The 20,011-nt window shown below is 43.5% G+C and overlaps 2 protein-coding genes across 2 annotated transcripts; one reads left to right on the forward strand and one right to left on the reverse strand.

The window, feature by feature from the left end:
• The first annotated feature begins 3,529 nt into the window (after positions 1–3,529).
• On the forward strand, positions 3,530–5,427 carry smim15 (small integral membrane protein 15). Its single transcript, XM_058636779.1, has 2 exons — positions 3,530–3,586; positions 4,733–5,427. Exon 2 carries the CDS (start codon positions 4,764–4,766, stop codon positions 4,986–4,988), a length of 225 nt encoding a protein of 74 aa, XP_058492762.1. The 5' UTR covers positions 3,530–3,586; positions 4,733–4,763; the 3' UTR covers positions 4,989–5,427.
• A 451-nt stretch (positions 5,428–5,878) lies between these two features.
• Positions 5,879–19,991, reverse strand: ndufaf2 (NADH:ubiquinone oxidoreductase complex assembly factor 2). The gene is made up of 4 exons (XM_058636778.1): positions 19,723–19,991; positions 10,105–10,194; positions 9,081–9,121; positions 5,879–7,015 (listed from the first exon to the last, which is right to left on the reverse strand). Exons 1-4 carry the CDS (start codon positions 19,835–19,837, stop codon positions 6,773–6,775), a joined length of 489 nt encoding a protein of 162 aa, XP_058492761.1. The 5' UTR covers positions 19,838–19,991; the 3' UTR covers positions 5,879–6,772.
• Between the last annotated feature and the right edge of the window lie 20 nt (positions 19,992–20,011).

A 20,011-nucleotide genomic window follows, 5' to 3' on the forward strand; every position in this document is an offset into this window, starting at 1 on the left:
AGGTCTAAAAGGGGGCAAGAAAACTGACTTTTTTCCACTTGGTGCCTCTACTACCACCCCGGGCTCTGGCTGCTTCGGTTAACAACGTGATAGTTGTTTTTTCGAGGCTTAAAGTCCAAAGGACATTCAGCCTTCAGAGGCAGAAAGGGCGTGGGAGGAAGAAGATATGGAGCTGGACATGTTAGTCCTCCACAGTCACTAATCAGTCATTTTGGTCAGACTGACTCTGCTGTTGCCTGTGGACAAACAGACACTGAAAGACAATCCAATCCTTTGTCTTTCTCACATACAAACATATCTATTTTTATCTTAAAGGTGCACTCCCTAGGTTTTGCACATGTGGCCAGGTGGCTATGGTTGTTCCAGGTCTCATCTTTAACCATTGTGTCTACATAATTTGATTACTCACCAATGTGCACCCCTGAAGAAAGCAACTGAATGAAGAAAGCTATGACTGTGGGTCATCATCTTGTGACCTCACTCTCTGATCAGTTTCATTTCATCAAAAATGCTTCAATTTATTCAGTATCATGAGCTATAAACATGTCATAATGAGATATGAAAGAGACACTAACACCTGCAGCCAACTAAATGGTTTCATTTTCAATTGATCTGACATTTATTAAATTGATTTACGTTCTCAGAATTTATTAACAACGACAACCAATTGATTTATTCATTGATGTTCAATTGAGTTATTAAAGCTTAAAACAGAACTGCGTCAAACTAGATGTGATGTGAATGGCATGGGCATTTACCAGACTCTTTACAGGCCACATGAAAAATAATTAACTTAATAAGATCATAATAACGCACAAGGAAAGATGTGGCCCCCCCATTGGGACACATTAAAAAATAAATCACAAGGACTGTATGTTGTGAGTTAAAAAGGATTTTCAAGTCACTCACGTGAAATATTAATGTTTATCTCCATTACAATAATAGAAATTCACCAAAATTACCTTATTGTAAGTGCCTTTTATCACGATGAACACTGATATCCTATATTGTCCCTTCACTAGCCCCTTAAGATGTCTGCATCTCATCCCGTTCTTTGCTCTTAACTCCTTTTGGTAATTGAGTTCATCGACTTACAACAGAAAAGGCTAAATCAAATGATAATGGAAATCCTCCAGGACTAGCCAGACTAGTGGTTGTTCTCGTAATCATTATGATTCACACCACTAGTGGAGCTGGTTAACTATAAATTGTAGTGCTGTCATTTTATGGTCTCCCCCCTCTCCCCGCCTGCTGATAATAGTCCCATAGCTGGATCATGAAAAGCATATGGGAGATGTTTGCCATCAAGGCTTTCTTCCAGAAAAGCCTTTGCCCATGGTTAATGTTATGAAGAGGTCTATTTTAATCCAAACCACGATCTTTTCTTAAACCTAACCAAGTAGTTGTGTTGCCTAATCCTGACCAAGAAGTTTTTTTGGCTAAACTTAACTAAACTGCGAGCAAAAAACCAAAGCTTCTGCCAGGAAGGCCTTTTGACAGAAAGCCCTGAGGGCAAATTTTCCCCACAGCTCATGAAAAGGAGGCGCAGGAGGAGTTAGGGTGCGGCTGCATTGCCCACCGTCCGGATTCTCTCAGCCTGATGAGACATGTAGCAGAAGCTAATAATTATAATCACATAACAAAAAAGCCACCAGATTGAGGATGTCTGTCTATAAAAGTTGACCAAAACTATGCTGGTAAACCAGAATGAGTGTTTGCAATGTGTCTGTCTTCTGCATGTGTTCCCAGCTGCCCCTGTCCTTCCTCTGTGAGAAGGTCTAAAAGGCTGGCCTTTGAACTGCACTGAAAGTGATCCATGCCGTATGGACAGAGCAGATGTGGCCTAACCTGATTTGGTTTCAATACTTCCCCACAGGAAGTTCACAAAGCCAGCAGGTCCTCCTTTGTTATGTTAGTCATCTTTCTCAGAGGGCCAGTGGAGCCTGTTGCTTTTTTTGCACTTATTGCCCTATCGTTTGCTTTATTCTCGAAGCAGTGCAGTCTCACACATGATCATAGTTCCAAAAAAAAAACACGGAAGACAACAACAGTCTGTGGGTAAATGAGAAGATTGCGCCATGAAAGGCGGCACAACAGTAGCTCCACATAACCATTTGGGACAGAAACAGGCACAGATTTCTGTCATCCAGTTTGTTCATTTTGTTTATACGACTTGTTTTTCCGGAGGCATGACCTGTAACTATAGAGATACATGTTGAAGACGAGACAAGACAATGTCAATATGGTCACACGCAGATCAGATCTGATCACTTGCAATATGTAATGTGAACAGTTGGTCAGGAAGATTCAGATTCTGATTGGATATGCGTATAAATCTGATTTGGGCTGCAGTCTAAACTGCTGTTGGGTTGCTTTATCGGGAGGTTCTTTACACCTCTTCTCTCTCTGTATGTGAGGATAGCCGTGATCCAAATGTCACGTCCGTGATGTGACATCATGTCAGACTCGGTTAGATTAGATGGAGGGAAAACGTATCATCACTGTGTGTTCACACCCGGAGCTCTACAGAAGTTTATCTATAGAGACCATTAAAAAAATAGAAAAAGCTTGAAATAAAGTCAGTGAGGAAACCAGTCTATTGGCACACAAAAACAGCACAAAAGCAGAATGGTGGTTTGCGAAAATCACATTTGGAGTGACCGCAGTATTACTAGTTTACCAGGACATTTAGCACATTAAGGATTATGGCAGCGTACAGTCAAGCAAACTAAGTTAATTTGCTTTTTGTTTAGTTTTTTGCCATTTTTACCCTGTCAGGGATTTTATGTTGTTGGTTGCATTTGTCTGTGAGCAGAGTAACTCAAACAGTAAAGAGTGGACTGGGTGAAATTGTACAGAGATGTAGATTGTCGCCGAAAGAGGGAATTGCTACATTTTGGTGGTAATGAGGGAAACTGAGTGGCCATAGCGGAGGTTTGCACACACATTACTCCACACAGTTTATATATATAAAGTTAATTTTAACACAAAAATCCTCAGGCAAAATTAATCATATTCATAAGGTGATGTAATTATGTAACCAACAGTTGTTTTTATTAATCCACCTGATTGGTATTTTCTTCTGTGAATAAAATGTCACAAAGATAAGGAGGAATATCATTACAATCATAACATTATAGCAAGACCTCTTCCTAGTCAGCGTCCTCATTTGGGTATAGATTGCTGACTTATCATATATCTTTAATATAGTCAGACTTGTATTATGGTTAGTCATAATTTCGTTGTCTCTGCAATTAAAATGAAAGAAAATTCAATTGTGGATAGGACACATATCATTGTAGATATGTGAAATGTTTTTTAATTTGACTATGAATACATACATATCCAGAGCAACCATTAAAGAACGTCAGATGGTCTGATTAAACTCACCAACAATGACAAAGCAGCTTGTTCTGCAGTTGGAGGGTTTATCAGTAATTCCAGTTTATAAGACTACATTTACCATGTTTTATTTTAAGCCTCATATCCAATCACAAGCCAGCGACGATCGGAAACCACACCCCTTCAATATACCGGAACAGGGAGGAGCTGTGACTGGTCGTCGTGGCTGTAAACAGTTATTACGGTAAGTTTATTTTACATTTAGCGTGAATTTACCTCCACTAACAACGGGAAAAATGTAGTTTCGATGTTGTGTCACATTCACTTTACTCCTGTCACGCTGTAAAGTCGAGTCATTGTGCTTACTCTGACTTTGACTAAGGCCCGTCATGGAGGTGCAGAGGGGCTATGTAGCGATGCTAACGTTAGCCGAAATGAATATCTTTGATCGACATTTCAGGACTATACATCCAGTACCAGTGTTAGACAGTGTGAATTTGTTAACTGACTTATCTTGCATGTGTGTGGCTGTAGCTAGCGGTAAAGCAATACCTTGTGAATATACCGACCTACTATGTGTTAGCTGATATGATACTAGTTAGCCAGTGGTCAGTCCTGTCAGCAGGTTTTATGAGAAACGTTGAGGATTCCAAGGAAGCAGCAATGAGAAAAGTTCCTGCGGTGGAAAAGGGGCCAATAACTCGCATATCTGTCCGGATTAACATAATCAAATCGATTATCGATTTGTTGTACTAGGGGGTGTTATTCTTATTAACAAAACCTGTTGAAAATTATGTCTATGTAAGCATTTTGAATAAATGATGCAACGTAAAACTAACGTTTCACTTCTTAGTCATCATCGGCTTATCAAATTGCACAAACTGAGCTCTTTGTTCCTCTAAACGGGACAGATATCCCTTTTGAGTGTCAGTCAATATTTCTATATTCAGAATTATAATATTACCTACAATGTCTTTTGCTGCCTCCTGGGTCCCGAGTGTTGTGAATGACATCATGTTGACTTTATTTCCCCGAATCACACACATGCAATCAACCCCAATCTTTTATTCATTATTGGGGAAAACAATTCTTTGATCCTCAGTCATTTATATTTGATACATTTGTTCATAAAGTGTCAGAGAATGGTAAAACATTGTAAAGCATTGCTTCCCAAACATTTAAATAATATTCTTTTAAAGGAAGAAGAAAACACACACATTGAAACTGAACAATTGACTATCAAACCATTTGAGACTAATAATCATTTGGTTTTAGACCCAATGTTCTAACCTTATTAGGGATCCAAGCTGCTGACTAGTACTGGGAGCCAATTCATACACATCCCTCAATTCTGGCTATTCACTGTTTTTGTTTCTGGTTCTATCCTTAGGTCTGAATACTCCGCATCATTTCTGACCAAGATGATTGATGTTCGTGCATGGGCAGAGTATGTGGTGGAGTGGGCTGCCAAAGACCCCTATGGTTTCCTCACCACTGTCATCCTGGCTCTCACACCTCTTTTCATTGCCAGTGCACTGCTGTCCTGGAAACTGGCCAAGATGATAGAGGTCCGTGACCGGGAACAGAAGAAAAAGCAGAAACGGCAGGAAAACATAGCCAAGGCAAAAAGGACCAAGAAAGACTGAGTCTGTGGGGGGAAGGAAAGGGTCAGTGGAAAAGGAGGAGTAACCACTGCACCAACACAATCCTCCCTATTCCAAATAATGACACGGTGCACTTCCTTGTCCCAGCCCTAATGTCATCGCAGGGCCACTATGCCCCATATCCAGGGTAGAGGGAGCAACACTGGCCCCACAGGCCTAATAGTGCTGAGACGGACAGTACTGCCCGGAGGAGGCTTGTTCCAGTGGGACTTAGGTCAGCAAGAGCACAGTGGTCATCTGTATGATGTTTCTATATAGAGATCTGCTGGTAATATTGTGCAGCTGTTGCAACACCTTGCATTCCACCATTAGCATCTCTGTTGTGCTGAATTGATGATGTAATGAGCATACTGGAACTTTTTCTCCAAGTCACTTGCAAAATATACAAATTATGACTTTCTAATAAAACAAGTTTTCATGATTGATAAGAAAATTGAATTTCTTTTTATAGATTCACCAGTAAATATTATTCATAAAATGATGATTCAGTGTACACGAGTCCTCATGTTGTATTATACACTACATCTAGTTAGAGGTTTTATTTTACTGATCAACAGTTTGTATTAAAGAACTTGCTATAGCATGAGTGCAAGTCACAAGAGGCCCTAATCCTGATCACAGCACGGGGAGATCACTTGTAAATTCAGGTAGAAAAAAATGTAAAACATCAATTTGTCACCAAAGGTGCCTGTATTCACATTTTCTCCAAAAAATATATTTATTGACTATGTTGGAAAAATAATTAACCATTCAAAAGTCCAGTGGGACGATTGTTTTTTACAGGCACTGTAATTCTAAGGACTTATGAGCCTGTAAAGAAGCAATTCGAACCAGTAACTCCAGACAGGTGAACAAATGAACATAACAACATATTAGTTTACCCATTTTTTACTCATTCACCTCTTTAATCCCTGGATCCAGAGTGCTGTCATCTCCTGAGAGCATTTGCATGTGTAGGAAGAGCATGTTCTTGGCTGAAAGATCCTAGTTCATAGCTTCTATTTTTTGGATTTTGCAAGTCCTCAAGCTGTTCCTTTTGGGCTCCTTTCTTCAGCAACTCTGCTGCCAACATGAACTCTGACCTCAGGGGATGGAACTTCATACTGTGGCAGATCAGTTAGCTGTTAAACTGGTTGTGAGTTTGACCTATGACCCGTAGGCAGTAGGGGCCACCTACGTAACACTGTATTGTAAATGTTACTGCAGTCGAATTGCACCACATTTAATTTAGAATTAACACTTCATCCCCGACAGTATATACATTTTCACCAGATGTCACAACATCTCATTTTCATCTTCACACTGTCAAAAACTTGTATTTTACGAGGAACAATCAACCAAATGAAATGAATTCTTCAGGTGCTATTACAACATTTAGCTTAGGCTCAATAGAGGTTTAATTGAATTGAATTACAGTTAGCATCCCTGCAACATTTGCAGTCAGAGTACACCTGAACAATTTCAGTGTGTCATTTACAAAACGTTCTGCTTCATTCAATTCTTTTCATTACTTATAAAGTGAGAGATTAAAATGATCTTGTGTATACTATAGTATAATATATACTGAGGGACCAGAAAAGTAGAATGTAGACCTAAAAAAGGCATTGAAATAAATAGTTTTACTCTGAAACAATGCAGAATTATTTGAGACTTAAATGTGAGATGATTGTTTCGAAAATATGTCCATAAATGTTTGTGACAAATCGGTACTATTTATTGCAGGGCTTCTCTATTAGACTATTGTCCGTGTATACGGATGTCTTGGTCTATTTCTTGGCAGTGGGCATCCAGGTGCCGGGCTGAAATGTGTTTGCAGTGCTGGTGGGTTCCTCAGACATCTCCTCCTTGCCAAAGCTGGTGGTGGCTGCATGGCCTTTGGCTAAAGTCTTTACAGGAGTCGCCACCAGACCTTCCTGATACTCGCGAGCCTGAAGGGCCAGATCTTTCTCCTCCACCTCCTTGGCCTTCAGCTTGATTTGCTCCCTGTACGACACATTATTCTGCAGCTCCTGTAAAACACACAGGTGGAAAACTATCAGGAACAACCACAAATGATATAGTCAATTATTGACAATCATATCACATTTTTTTTTTACCTTGGAATATAATCAGTTAACATGATATGGACACGTGTGAGTAGCAGGGAGATGATGGGAGGTGAAATAAAGTAAAAGATAATTCGGAGGTGTCACTGATATGTTTGTGGCCCAGGATAAATTGAGATCTGTTAATCAGCTCATAATTAATGCACGAGCAGCTCAACCCTGAATGATGTCTCAGATTAAATTCATGCCATCATCTGCTACCTCTCTGTAAAGCACTTTTCATCCAAGGAGGTGTGTGAGGGTATGGCGATAAAAGATCAGGCTGTTTCCTCCCTGTGGTGAAGACATGGTCTAATGAATTCAAACATGGCAGAACGAGTTGTAGACAAACCTCCGGTTCAAGAGAGATAGTCAAGATTTATTTCCTTCAAAGGAGAAGTGATTAGTGTGCTCTGCAACCAATGGACTAGGTGTACTAATGTAACTGTTAAAAAATAAGTGCGCTGGGTTTCAGAAAGAATGGACTCCTCCTTCTTTGGGCCACACACTTACCAATCACCCTTCTAGCTACAGCCACGTTTTAAGGTGTGAGGACACGACGCAAGAGTAAACACGACAGCACTGCTTGTAGTTTATGAATGTATATTCATTCTTTTGGCCCACAATTTAAAACGAAAATGTTACAACATACCAAATGTGGTATATTAATGGTAGATGCCAACACTTGGATGTGTCACATCACCCGCACCCATGAGGTAGAAGTTTTCTGAAGATTTGACAAAATCTGAGTGGGGCTGCAAGATATTGCAAGAGTAAAGTCCAGATCATCAGCAGCTCACGAGTCAGAAGCAGAAAAGACATCAAGTTGCACTCGGCAGTTTCCGGGAACAAATAAATGGACGTGTCAAGCATGAAATAGGGTATTTGCTCGAAAAAGAACACAAGTGCACTGTTAACCTGTATTGGTCCACTAAACTCCGGTTAAAAGTGTAGTGCTTGGAACAGATGGGTAAACTAACGTGACAGGAGGCATGTGTAATATAAACAACCCTTCCAACTCATGGAAACAATAATAAGCCGAGCATAGTCCACCAGTGGAATAGCTACCCACTCGAGACACAGCTAGTGTCCAGTGATGTTAGCCTCTCCCTAAAACGGGCAGCCAAAAGGGAAGGGAGGACTGGGCATGATGATGTTGTGTGTTGGAAGAACTGAGGGACTGGAAAAGAGAGGGGGAGAGCTGTGGCCAAAAAGCCCCGCTTTGGGGAGAGAGACAAACATACTGAGCTGCTTTTCCAGCCTGTTAATGACAGGATTTAATCCAATCAATTTATGTCAGCTTGGACTGGGAAGAGAGGGAGCGTGACAAGGGGTAGGGTAATGTGCTGGGAGTAAAGCCTTGGCCACATCAACACTGTCCAGCTGTCGATGGCAGCTATTGGGCAGAAGCAAGGCAGAAAATTGGAAGAGAATGTTCTGGCAATTGAGGCAGGGGATGGCACTGGCCACTGGCAGGGACAGAGGACAGAGAGACAGAGAGACAGAGAGAGGGCCTGGGTATTGGCCTTCCAAAGGATTTCCTATAGGCCCACATTTCACTGGCCAAATAATTTCCAGCATTCTCACATTTACAGAGCAATAAACCCAGTGAGAGGTACACGAGGGGAAAAACTGCACTCCTTCACTATTCCCATCTTGGAGACTGCCAGAAATAAAACACAAAAAGCCGAGATGCAGGCTTCTGCTGGAAAAAAGAAAGTAAACTAGGACATAGTGTCAGTGAGCCCCTTGTTCGGAGGCTGTCTTTGCTCTCAGTCTTGCCATCAACGTACGTCTGCTGCTGTTTATTTTAACACCTGTCCCCCAAAGTTCCTGGATTCAGTTCGAAACTACAAGATAAAACGAATCAAAGCGTCTCTTTTTTTCCGCCTTTGCTGCTTCTTTCCCTCCCATGTAGCCAGCCCCCTGGAGTCCAACCATCAGCACAGCAGGGAGGCTGGAAGGGGGGGGGGTGACGACGACGACGTACCTCGATGGAGGGGGGTTCCTTCCTTCTGCCTCGGAGCCAAGCTGGAGGAGGAGGAGAGAGGAGAGAAAAAAAAAAGACCCAGTGAGAACACCCACACAAACATACGCTGCACAAACAAAAAACTGCAGTCATATTTAATGGCTGCAGCGATAGTACCACCGAGTTTCAGGGCACTGCACTATCTCAGCGTGACTACTGAGTAACCAGGGTTGTCGAGGGAGTGTATCCAGAAATGTTTTAGCTTCAATTCCCTTTAAAAACTATAGGGGAAAAAACACGTGAGATCATATCATCCAAGCCTGATGAGCTCAAAACACAAGAGCACGGCCGGAGAGTTCTACGTCTCACCAGAGAAAGTGTGGATCGGCTCTGATCTTTGAATTTGAATGTACACACTTTGTCATTCTCCATCAATACCCTGAGAGATGACAGACAGACTGTGTCTCTCGCTCTCTCTCTCCATCTCTTTTTTCTTTATTTTTCTTTTTTTAAGAACTCTATTTTGGCTGAGCTGGCTGCACAGCATAGCAGGTTAAAGGCAGCCAGAAAGATAGAGAGACAGAGAGAAAGAGATTTCCTAACTCTCCCATCAGCTAGCACGGGGATTCTGGGCCTCTTTTATCCCTCTCTTATTTGCATCCTGATGAAAATGCATGAGGGATGGGGCATAGTAGGATGAGGGGTTTAAGGTGGATAAAGCCAGTCTGAGACAGAGAGAACAGTTTGTATCCACTTGTAAGAAATTTGAAACACAATTTTATGGTACGGTTGTATAACGCCAGCAGAAAGCGTCTTTGACAAACTCATGAATACACTTTTCCCCAACCCCCATCTCACAGCATGATGAAAATAAACATAAAAATCAGTGGATTAGCCGAGGCCCCAATACACGCAGTCATGAATTTATTCCTTTTTATTTTGTGCAGCACTTTGTATTCTCTGCTGGGTAGCTCTTTTGTTAACACTCTCATTTATCCATTTTAATGATAAAGTGTGCAACGGTGATGCTGCAGTCTACACTTACCGTCCCACTCTATCGGTATGCTGCCTTCTGTATATTCATATTCTGTAGCATTGGCTGCCTCTACCATTCGCTTGGCACGGACAACTCTTCCTGGAAAACCACACACACACACACACACACACACACAAAAAAGAGGGAGACAAAAAGGCAGTGAGTGGGAGCTAGAGTTAGACAGAGATGCACAACAACGATGCATACAGATCGCAAAAAAAACACACACAAAGAGGAGCAGACACAATGCTCTCCGTCTGTTGCTGTCAGACACACAGACACACAAATACACAGAGGGATGACAGCGCTGTGACAGGCCATGGATGATTACCTCGTGGCCCTCGGGCCCTTCTCCTCAGATCTCACTGAGTGGCTCCAAATCTGGGCTAAGCCTTTATGCAAATGAGCCTCCCTTTAACCCAACCAACCAGAGCCCCCCTCACCGGCAACCTCTTCCAATCACAGCGCACTGGCTAACAATGCCCTCCAAAATCAACATCAAGCCGAGCAGGAGACAAAAGAGGTCAGATATCACAGACAACAGGAGAGCTACGAGCAGCGAGGAATATTAAGTGCTCCTTTCCCTATCTGTATACAGCACAGCGCTCTCGAGCAGCAAAAGCCACCGCCAATTATTTTGGTAGGATCTGCTGATTAGGCAAGTTTGGTGTCGCACACAATGACATGAAGATGGAGGTGGAGAAGGTGGGGAGCAATGGAGAGTGATATAGACAGAACAAGAAAAAAAAAACACCCACAAAACCCCCCCCCCCACAGTAGTTGAGTCGTTTCTTTGTGTGGTGCCAAAGAGCTACAGAGTGCAGTGTTATAATAGTTTTTCCTCACAGGTAACCAGATGTCTGTCCATCGCTTCCATCCCTCTGTAAAATGATGAGCAAAGGAAGGAGGACGGAGGAGGGAGGGAGGGAGAGGGAGAGAGAGAGAGATGATGCATGGCAAACATGGCTAGCAGGAGAGAAATGGATGGGCAAGGAAAACAACACGCTCCAAAACACAGACAATCTGTCAAGATTCCATCACCATTTCTCTGCAGCTGACTGGACATGGACAAATGGAGGCAACCACCTCCATGCACACGGCAGACTGATGGCCTTAATGTTTACTTCAACCATAACAGATAGCTACGGCACTGGGATAAATGAATGACGGCACTCCATAAAGGCACTAAAGAGTGCTCTGTGTGGGAAGTCGTGTTGCTTTGCTTGTGCCTCCTCCACGAGCGGTGACTTCAATATTTTCGTTTGCCTTCTAAATAATTCCAATAAAGACAAGCCTGCTTGCAATTGTGCCTCGTTAGAATAATTCCTTTCCATACACCATCCAGCCTCTATAGTAATCAGGTCAGCTAATTAGGCTACTATTGCTTTGGTTCCCACTAGATTGTCACTATAGGGCCTCACCAGCTCCAGCTCTGCAGCTTTAGTTTTCTGATATCCAGGTCTGGAAGAAAAAAAAAGAAAAAAAAAACCCTCACTGCATTATTTCGTCTTATGTCTGCCTTAAAATGTCTTTTGAGAAGCGGTTACCAAGAAAGCAGCACGAAGGCAACTGCACGGAAACAAAAGCCTATGTTCTCCAGGTGATGCTATGTTAATTATAAACAGATCATATCAATATTTGTGTTAAGTGTGGGCGGCAGCAGATCCAAATGGTACAATTATGATACAGTCCCCACAAGAAATGGGCTTAGCTACAGCTAATGCCTAACTAATAAGCATAAAGAGAGTCACCCACTTTTTTCTTTTCGCCATCTCTCTCTCTCTCTCTCTCTCCACTAGGTTGCATCTCACCCTCGCCACTCTTTCACACTCCCAACATGGCTCTGCTCTTGTCTTGCTGCTTTTGCAGCATGACTAAGCCCCTTCCACCATGGCTTTTATCCTTGGATTTGAATACCAAATCGACTATGTACATATATTTATGAAACACGGCCAATCCTCCCACCACATACACATTGGGAGGATGCACCACGGCCTGCTCTCATGGTAATTTCTGATCTGGTGGGGGCGGGGGGGGGGGGGGGGGGGGGAGATATATGCACATCAAGGCCGTGCTGCTTCGACAAGAGACGCACAAAGGAAAACGCAGCAAATCTCCAAGAACAACCTTACATGACCTGTCGATTTTATTAAAAAGAACACAATTAGTTTCTGTCTTCAACTAATGTAGCATACAGAATTAGCTGGCCTTGCACACCATTTGCATAGTGCTTTCATTACAAACTTTTCTTCTTTTTTTTTTAATCAAACATCCAACCAAAACACCTTAGAACAAGCCTTTGTGTACTGTATGCAAGGGCCTTGCTTTGCAGAGGCTGTAACAAAAAAAACAACAACAACTATATCCTTGCAGTCTCACCATTAGATGTCACCGATTCTTACACACTGGACCTTTAAAAAGGGGAAAAGAAAGAAACCCTTTCAAATTAAAAGACTAGCATTATTAATAATATTGCAAATCCCAAAGTGCAAAGCAACCACAACAATGAGGCTTGCTGACGCCACACGTTTACTACGGCATGTCTTAAAGCCACACTGTATTTATTACTTATGTAGTTTGAAATCACGTATCAGCACAAAAACAAATTACTCTCATTTGAAATGAATTATTAATTTCCAATTATGAGAGAAGGAATTGCAAATCAACTCCTTAGCATCAGCATATTCACTCTGATGAAGTGTATAAAGTTAGTGTCTGCTTATTCCGAGGACTGCACTTGACACAGTCATCAAGCCGAGCCTAAGCTATCTATCACAGTTCAGACCTTGGCTCTCTTTCTCCCCCCCCATCATGGGGGAGAACGAGAGAGAGAGAGGGAGAGAGAGAGATGAAAGGTGTTAGGAGCTTTCAATCTCAGCAGGTACCCTTGTGACAGGTCTGCCTCCTCATCACTCACTAGGGGAAACCTACTTACCAGTCACACACACACACACACACACACACACATACAACTGGCTAGAGAGCAGGCAGATTAACCTGATGAACAGGAGCGAGGACACTGCCTCTTACCGTGAAGGACAAACGCAGCACTGCAATGAGGGAGGGGGAGGGGCCAGCGGCAGGAGAAATGAAATCCCACCACATAAATATTCATGAGCCATCTCACCTGTCTGAGCGCGACTCATCTGTGAGCCTGGCTCTGGAACCGGGGGGGGTTGAAGGTAAGGAGACACAGAGGCAGGATGGGTGAGGGGTTGCCGTGGCAGCTAGATCGGGAGCCAATCAAACTGCAGGTATGCCTCTGCTTTCCCCCTTCTTTAGAATAAGACGTGATGCGCTCTGAGGGCTGCTCTTTGAACCCTGAACACACCCCACTAAACTCCATCACCTGCTCCAGCACGCACACACACACACACACACCACAAATCTCCTAACTTCACACATCAGCTCCCAGGTGAGTACTGCTGGGGGCGACCTGAGAGGTTTTTCACCTCCACAATGTCATTACAGGCGTCTTGTGCTGCATGTCTCGCTCACTCTTCACTTTTCAGCTGCAGTCGGTTCGTCCTGGTTGCAGATGCAGATATGAGTGGGTAAACAAACGCACTGCAAACTCAGGAAAGGAACGAGCTCCAACTGGTGGACTCGTGGTCTCATGCAGCACACCGCCACCACATTCACTTGCTCTCCAACAGATTGCCATGCAGACAAAAAAACCTAAAAACTGCCTCTTCCAGCAGCACAGCATTCACTGCTCCCTCTCAATAGACAGCAAAAAGAGCAGCTTTCTTAAGTCTTTGTGTTTGTATGAGGTAAAGCACTGGGGTTTGGAGGCCTGACGCTGTGGCGGGAACAAAAAGCCGTCCTGAAGCTGTGTGCCTATATGTGAGCCTGGCTTATTCCTCTCCAGCACAAAGCTCTACTAGGGAGAGATGCGTGGACCAGTATGTGCATGGTAATGGACAGCTTTATGAAGATGGAGTGATCCGATAAGCATCAGTGATACAATAGAAACCAGGTACCAGTGCTGAAACCCTCTCACCCTCTCCTCCTCCAATCTCTTTCTCTGGAAGAAAAAAAAATGGCGAGGATGTGTGAGGCCTGTAACCATGGTTACCCATTAGCCCAGAGTCTTGTGATGAGGTTTAGAGGGAAAAGGCCAGCCGTTGTTTTGCATCAGTTCTGGTGAGAGGAGGGGCTTAGACACAAAGTAGGCCTTCTGCTGCTGTTCGTTCCTTCCTTTTTTTAATTCAGCCCTCATTCTGTTTGTCCCTGTTGCTGTTGATCCCGCTGAGGCGTGAGCGACTCACGGCAGAACAGAGGAGAATAATTCATATAGAAGTAATAACGTGCCCGAAAAGAATACTCTGATTTCCCCTGTGTGTTACTTTTAACTAAACGCAGGCGCACTTGAGGGTGGAAGGGATACTTTAGACCCCTCTGCTTAAGACCACATATCCTCTTGAAGTCTCTCCCCTGTGCGATGGGTTATATATAAAAAAAAAATAAAAAATGTAGTAACACAGGAAGTCAGCATCCATTGTGAGCCTGCAGAGCGGCTTGAACCCCCTCCCTGCTACTGACTCCTCTGAGGCCCATGCATGTGATGTCCATGCACCAAGCTGTCCACCCCTTTCTATTTACCTCCATCACGCTCATGCATCCCCCCCCTTCCGTTTCCTTGCTTCACACCTTCAGCCCCCCTGCTTTCTCGCTCTCCATTAACCTACCTCCACCTTCTCTCTCTACCCTTCTATCTGTCTGCCTGTTCCACCCACTCATTTCACCCTCTTTCTGTCAGAAGCCCTCCTTTCACATTCACTCTCTCCAGTCTTCCCCCACTCTATAATTTCACCCCATATGTCAGCATACCCCTTGTTCTTTGTCACTCACTTCCTTTACCCCACCTTCTTCTCCACCCTCAGTGAGTCTCTCTCGGCCTTATCTGCCCCCCCCCCCATACTCCTAGCCTTATTTCTCTCTCTCTCTCTCTCTGCCGGTCTGCTTTATTAAAATATTCTGAATTGAATAAGCAGTGGAGGGCTCCAGGAGATGTCTGCTTGCATGTAAGTCTGTCTGTCAGTCTTCCTGGCTGAATTTCTGACAGACAAGGAGCCCCAAGGTGTCAAAACATCCGACTGGCCATCTGACCAAACAGAGACATTCATGCATTGGACAGTGAATCACATCTAAGCCAAATGGGGAAAAGTGAATTGGATTTATTTGCTGTCCATCACCGCTCACCAAACAGCAAATCGTTTTACAGGAGGCTGAAACAATAACGTTCAATTAAAATGTGCAGGTTCTGAGGAGGATGGAGTTTGAAGTAGAGGATATATATATGTATATATATACTGCATAAAGGTTAACTTTAGATTGGCCTGCTAAATACTTAATCCACAGGTGTTAGATCTTGGCTAATTTAAATTGTTCCACCGCAGGAAATGATTTGAGCTGGTTTCTCATTGGAGCATCTATCTTTTCAAATGCCTTTTTAATGAAGTAGTTAAGCCACTTCATGGCGTTTCACTACACACACACACAACACACACTTGGCAACCAGACAGTGTACAGAAAGATGAGCTAAACCCACTTGGTTTTCCTATAATGATTCAACAACCTTCATTTAAACCCCATGCATTGCAAAGCTGCTGATCAATTAACGTGATTTACTGTGGTAGCTCTGGACATCGCCGTTCCATAGCAAACCCCGACGTGGTGTTCTACTGTAGGATAGACCTTCCTTCATCACTCCCTTGGGGTGGCTTGTGGCAGAATAAACAGCCATTTGGACCCGCGTCCCCCTCTCCGCTGTGACTCTTTTCATGGAAATATGTGGCTTGAATCAACGCTCTGATGACACACAGCCATCTGTTGTTGTGTTAAGTGTGTTAGGGCATGAAGTGGAGGGAAAACACACAGTCGCTGATTTTTTAATTCAAAGCAGATAAACACACACACACAAGATAATGTGTTGACACGCAGACACATATGCACACACTAACGCAAAGGCGCACAAACACAACTGTTCCTTTCGTCCCCCAAAGTTGCCCATCATGAAATAGCAGAGCTGAGGCCTTTTCAGATTTTTCACTTCACAGAGCAGAGCCGAGGAATCAAATAAATAATAGACAAAGAGAGGGGGGATAGTGATAGGACGACAAGTCATCGCATCCTTTCTCCGCAACAGCATGGCACACCTCTAAAGAACCCCTGAATCCCTTCCATTCTCCACACAGTAGAGAGGACCATTAGATTAAAACTGCATGGCACACACTGTTAATATGAATAGTGCTAAAAATACATCCTTTTCACTAAGACATGAAAGGAAACTGCCTTTCCCCTGTCCAGTATTGAGTTGCCATTGATTCCAAGACAAAGGCTACATCTCCTCAAAGAGGTAAGAAAAATAGCAATCATACAGGCAATTATTTTCAAATGTGCCTGCAGCGGCCGATAATGTCAGTGTGCCTCTCTTCCTAAATAAAGGGAGGGAAGGCAGGCGTCAAAGCTGCAGGCCCACTGCTGAAGACGAATGAGCTCATCCACAGAATGCTTTCCTTTCATCTGGGCAGCATGACATGGCGCCCCATGCAGTGTGAGGCAGAGCTGGGCCTGGGGGACAGATGCACACAGAAAGAGAGAGAAAATATAGAAGCATAGCTCTATGAAGCCAACACCAAAGCAGAGGCCTTCTGAGGACCAGTGTCCATATAACCAGTGGATTTCTCTGGTGTCCTGTCGTAGAAAACAATCAGTGCAGCTCCGTGGCCTACTGCAGTGCGCAGCAGGCCTCCATAACCGGACCTCTTCTGCAGACAGCTACAGAATCCCTTTCATTTTGATACAGAGAGGGGAACAAAGCATACCGCTCGACCTGACACTAAACACTAATAAAGTGCTCCAGTGTTTCAAATAGAAATCTTTACTGACTGGTTTCAAAGAAGGAAAATCAAGAGGCAGCAATGAAGGACAGGGGAAAACGGACTGACTGGACGCAAATAAGGAGCGAATGTCATGATCTTCTCTCTCAGTCATCTCATTCCACCCCAGCTCACCAGCCCCTCCTTCTCATCACCTTCAAGCCACTCCCTCCTCATCAGCTCAACTCCACTCACCTGTTCACAGCAGCTGCACCTGATCACTAATCAGCCCACTATATATAATCCCCTCCACCAGGTAGTCACTGCCAGATTGTTCTATGTCATTTGCACTCGTCTCTTTCAGCGGTTTTTGGACCGGTTCCCCGGTTTCAACCCTGCCTGTCCCCGACCTGTCTTCTCTGTTTCTGTTCCGGTGATCGACTCTGCCTTCTGCCCCCGACAACGGATTCTGCCTGCTCGCTCCCAGCTTCCCCTTGCAAGGTTTTCTCTGAACTTTTGCTGAACGTTGTGGTAAATAAAAGTCATTACCAACTGTCTGCCTGCCTCCGCGTACTGGCATGTGGGTCCTCCCCCTGACCCGTTACAGTGAAACTAAGAAGAGATGACTATAATCTGATAAAACCTCAAAAACAAGGAGCTGCATCCTCTTATTTTCTTTGTACAGGCGACCATTGGCATCCCCATATGCTGCCTTCCACTATCTAAACTGCTTATATGCCCCAGTTTTCTAAAGTTCATCAAATGAAAGAGGTAGAAAACAGGAGCAGAGAAGCGTGGCTAAAGGTAGAAGAAGTGAGCACTGGGAATGGTCAAGTAAATATAGGAAGTGAGCAGAGAAAGGGAGAAAAACTCCTCACCTACATTAAACACTACTCATGTGCTGCAGTGGAAAGCCCTGCGGTCCATGCCTTGAGGCCCTGAGCCCACGCTTGGCCTATCAGTTTAAGATCAAAAAGAGCTTGCTTTAGCAAGACATATGGGCTGAATAATGCATCTGTTTTATTTCTACAGGGCTGGGTCGAGTGAGTGGCATAAAAACTCACACAATGTGTATACCGTATAATTTCTACGAGCTTCTTATGACTTTGTACATAATGCTTGTATGGCATTTGTGAGTGTGTTTGTTTGGGACTAATGTTTCGACAGGCCAACCAGCCTCTCCACTGTGTCAATCACTGTGATTGTACAGTGAATAAAGGAGCCTGTAGTGTGCTGGAAAATGGGCTTCTGTGATGTCTCATTTGAATAGTCTGACAGCCAAGGGTGGAGGAGCAGCCTTGTAATGAATTATAAATACGAGGTGGGCACAAGTTTCCCCGCAAACTGCTGAGAAAAGGTGAAGCACAAAGTCAAGTTTGGTCAGAAAGAATCCCCGGACTGCAGTCTGCCAGAGGTTGGTCCCTCTCCAGAAAATAAAAAACACCATGATATTAGTCAAAGGTGTATTTTATTTGTCTTGTGTAATGTGGCACCAAGACAGGGAGACAAACACAAGAGGACATGGGTGGGATTTAACCCTTATTTACCAATAAGCCAAAAGTCCATGGCTTGTTAACCAGCAGCATCACGTGTAGAGCAGACACAGGTTGTGCTCTTTGACCTGTGACCCATGATCTGTGGCTTACAGTCTGAGTAGAACCCTTGGGATGATGGGAGTGATATATCAAGCCTGGATACTAATTAATTATAGTAAGAATGACAGGACTTTTACCCTTATTGCGTCAGTAAATTGTTCCCCAGAGTTAATGTGCAGTTATACATATGACATAATCACAGGAAATGTTTTTATTGTCACTTGGTAAGCAAGAGAGGGGTATGTCATTACACCACCAGACTTCTGTTACTTTCTGCAGAGGTGATAACTATGGCCAACATCTTCCATAACTAAACTGAACGCACTTCTTTGAGACACTCACTGATGAAGGACTCACAGAGAGTGAGCCTCAGCATCAAATCTGCAAGGCCGCCGAGCACGACCTTGGCCTCCTATCAGTCAGAGAGTGTGAAGGACACCATTGGTATCCCACCATGGATTAGCCCGATGACATAGATAGTTCTGCTGCTTGGCTTGAGCGTTACATACTGTTTGCCATGTCTCAGCAGGGATATGTGACCTCCTTTTAAATCCTCCTCATCATCATTATCCGTGCTCTCGATCTCCGACACTATTCAGTCAATTTCAACAACTCAAAACATTCAGATCATTCAGGAAATTATTGATGTCAAACTTTTTCTGATTTTATACTTTTATTTGGAAACATTTAACTTTTTTTCTGCAGATTTTCTTCCTAGGGACATGAATGGAGAGGGCATCCCAAAGGCAGGTAGATCACAAACACATCAGAGGCATGAGTAATCATTACTGAATGTCAAGAAATACACTGACACTTGTAGGACGAGCTGTATTAAAAACAGACATGATTTAATACACCACAATGAAATACTAATAGTGAGGCTACCATCTAGTGGCAGGATCAAAATACTACGAGAGATGAAGGGGTGAAGGTAAAGACGCATAGAAGCAAATGAAGCATAATACAGAGTATGTAGCTGTATTGTCAAGTGTGTTGCAAGTGGAATTAAATGTGTGAAAATATAAAGTGATGTAGCAGTTAAGTTTAGGCAGGGAACACACCCTGCATAAATAAAATAAAGCGTTAGGGACACAATAGATACGTGTGATAACTGCTTTGTGAATGTATCGTCATCAGTGTATAGGTGTTATGGTTGTACACATAAAAACCACAACTAGGATTGTAAGTTGCTATTATATATTACATACCCGTCCATGTCTTCTGTTCTGGGATGAAGGTGTATCTGTTCCCCAAGTGATCTGTCCCGACGTGTTCGCGAACCAGTCCAAACGTCCGCCGAATAGCTCCAGTGATTCGGCTCATGTTGACAGAGTAACCCAAAGATTTTGGGGGTAAATAGTATTTGTCCTGCTCTCTGCCCTGTCTGCCCTCTCGCTGACGCGTTTACGCAAGTGCTTGGGAGGCGGAAAGGAAACCAATAAACTGCGTTGTGATTGGACGGCTATGTTTTGCCAACCAATCATCGCGCTCGTCTTA

This window comes from Solea solea, chromosome 8 (genome assembly GCF_958295425.1).
Source record: "Solea solea chromosome 8, fSolSol10.1, whole genome shotgun sequence".
NCBI lineage: Eukaryota > Metazoa > Chordata > Actinopteri > Pleuronectiformes > Soleidae > Solea > Solea solea.

Bases quoted from the DNA above. Each gene is read 5' to 3' on its own strand.
- smim15 (XM_058636779.1), top strand. From the start codon at position 4,764: ATGATTGATGTTCGTGCATGGGCAGAGTATGTGGTGGAGTGGGCTGCC.
- ndufaf2 (XM_058636778.1), bottom strand. From the start codon at position 19,837: ATGAGCCGAATCACTGGAGCTATTCGGCGGACGTTTGGACTGGTTCGC. The intron at 9,122-10,104 runs GTAAGTGTAGAC...CTCCTCCTCCAG, and splicing joins CATACCGATAGAGTGGGACG to CTTGGCTCCGAGGCAGAAGG. The intron at 7,016-9,080 runs GTACGTCGTCGT...TGTGTTTTACAG, and splicing joins AGGAACCCCCCTCCATCGAG to GAGCTGCAGAATAATGTGTC.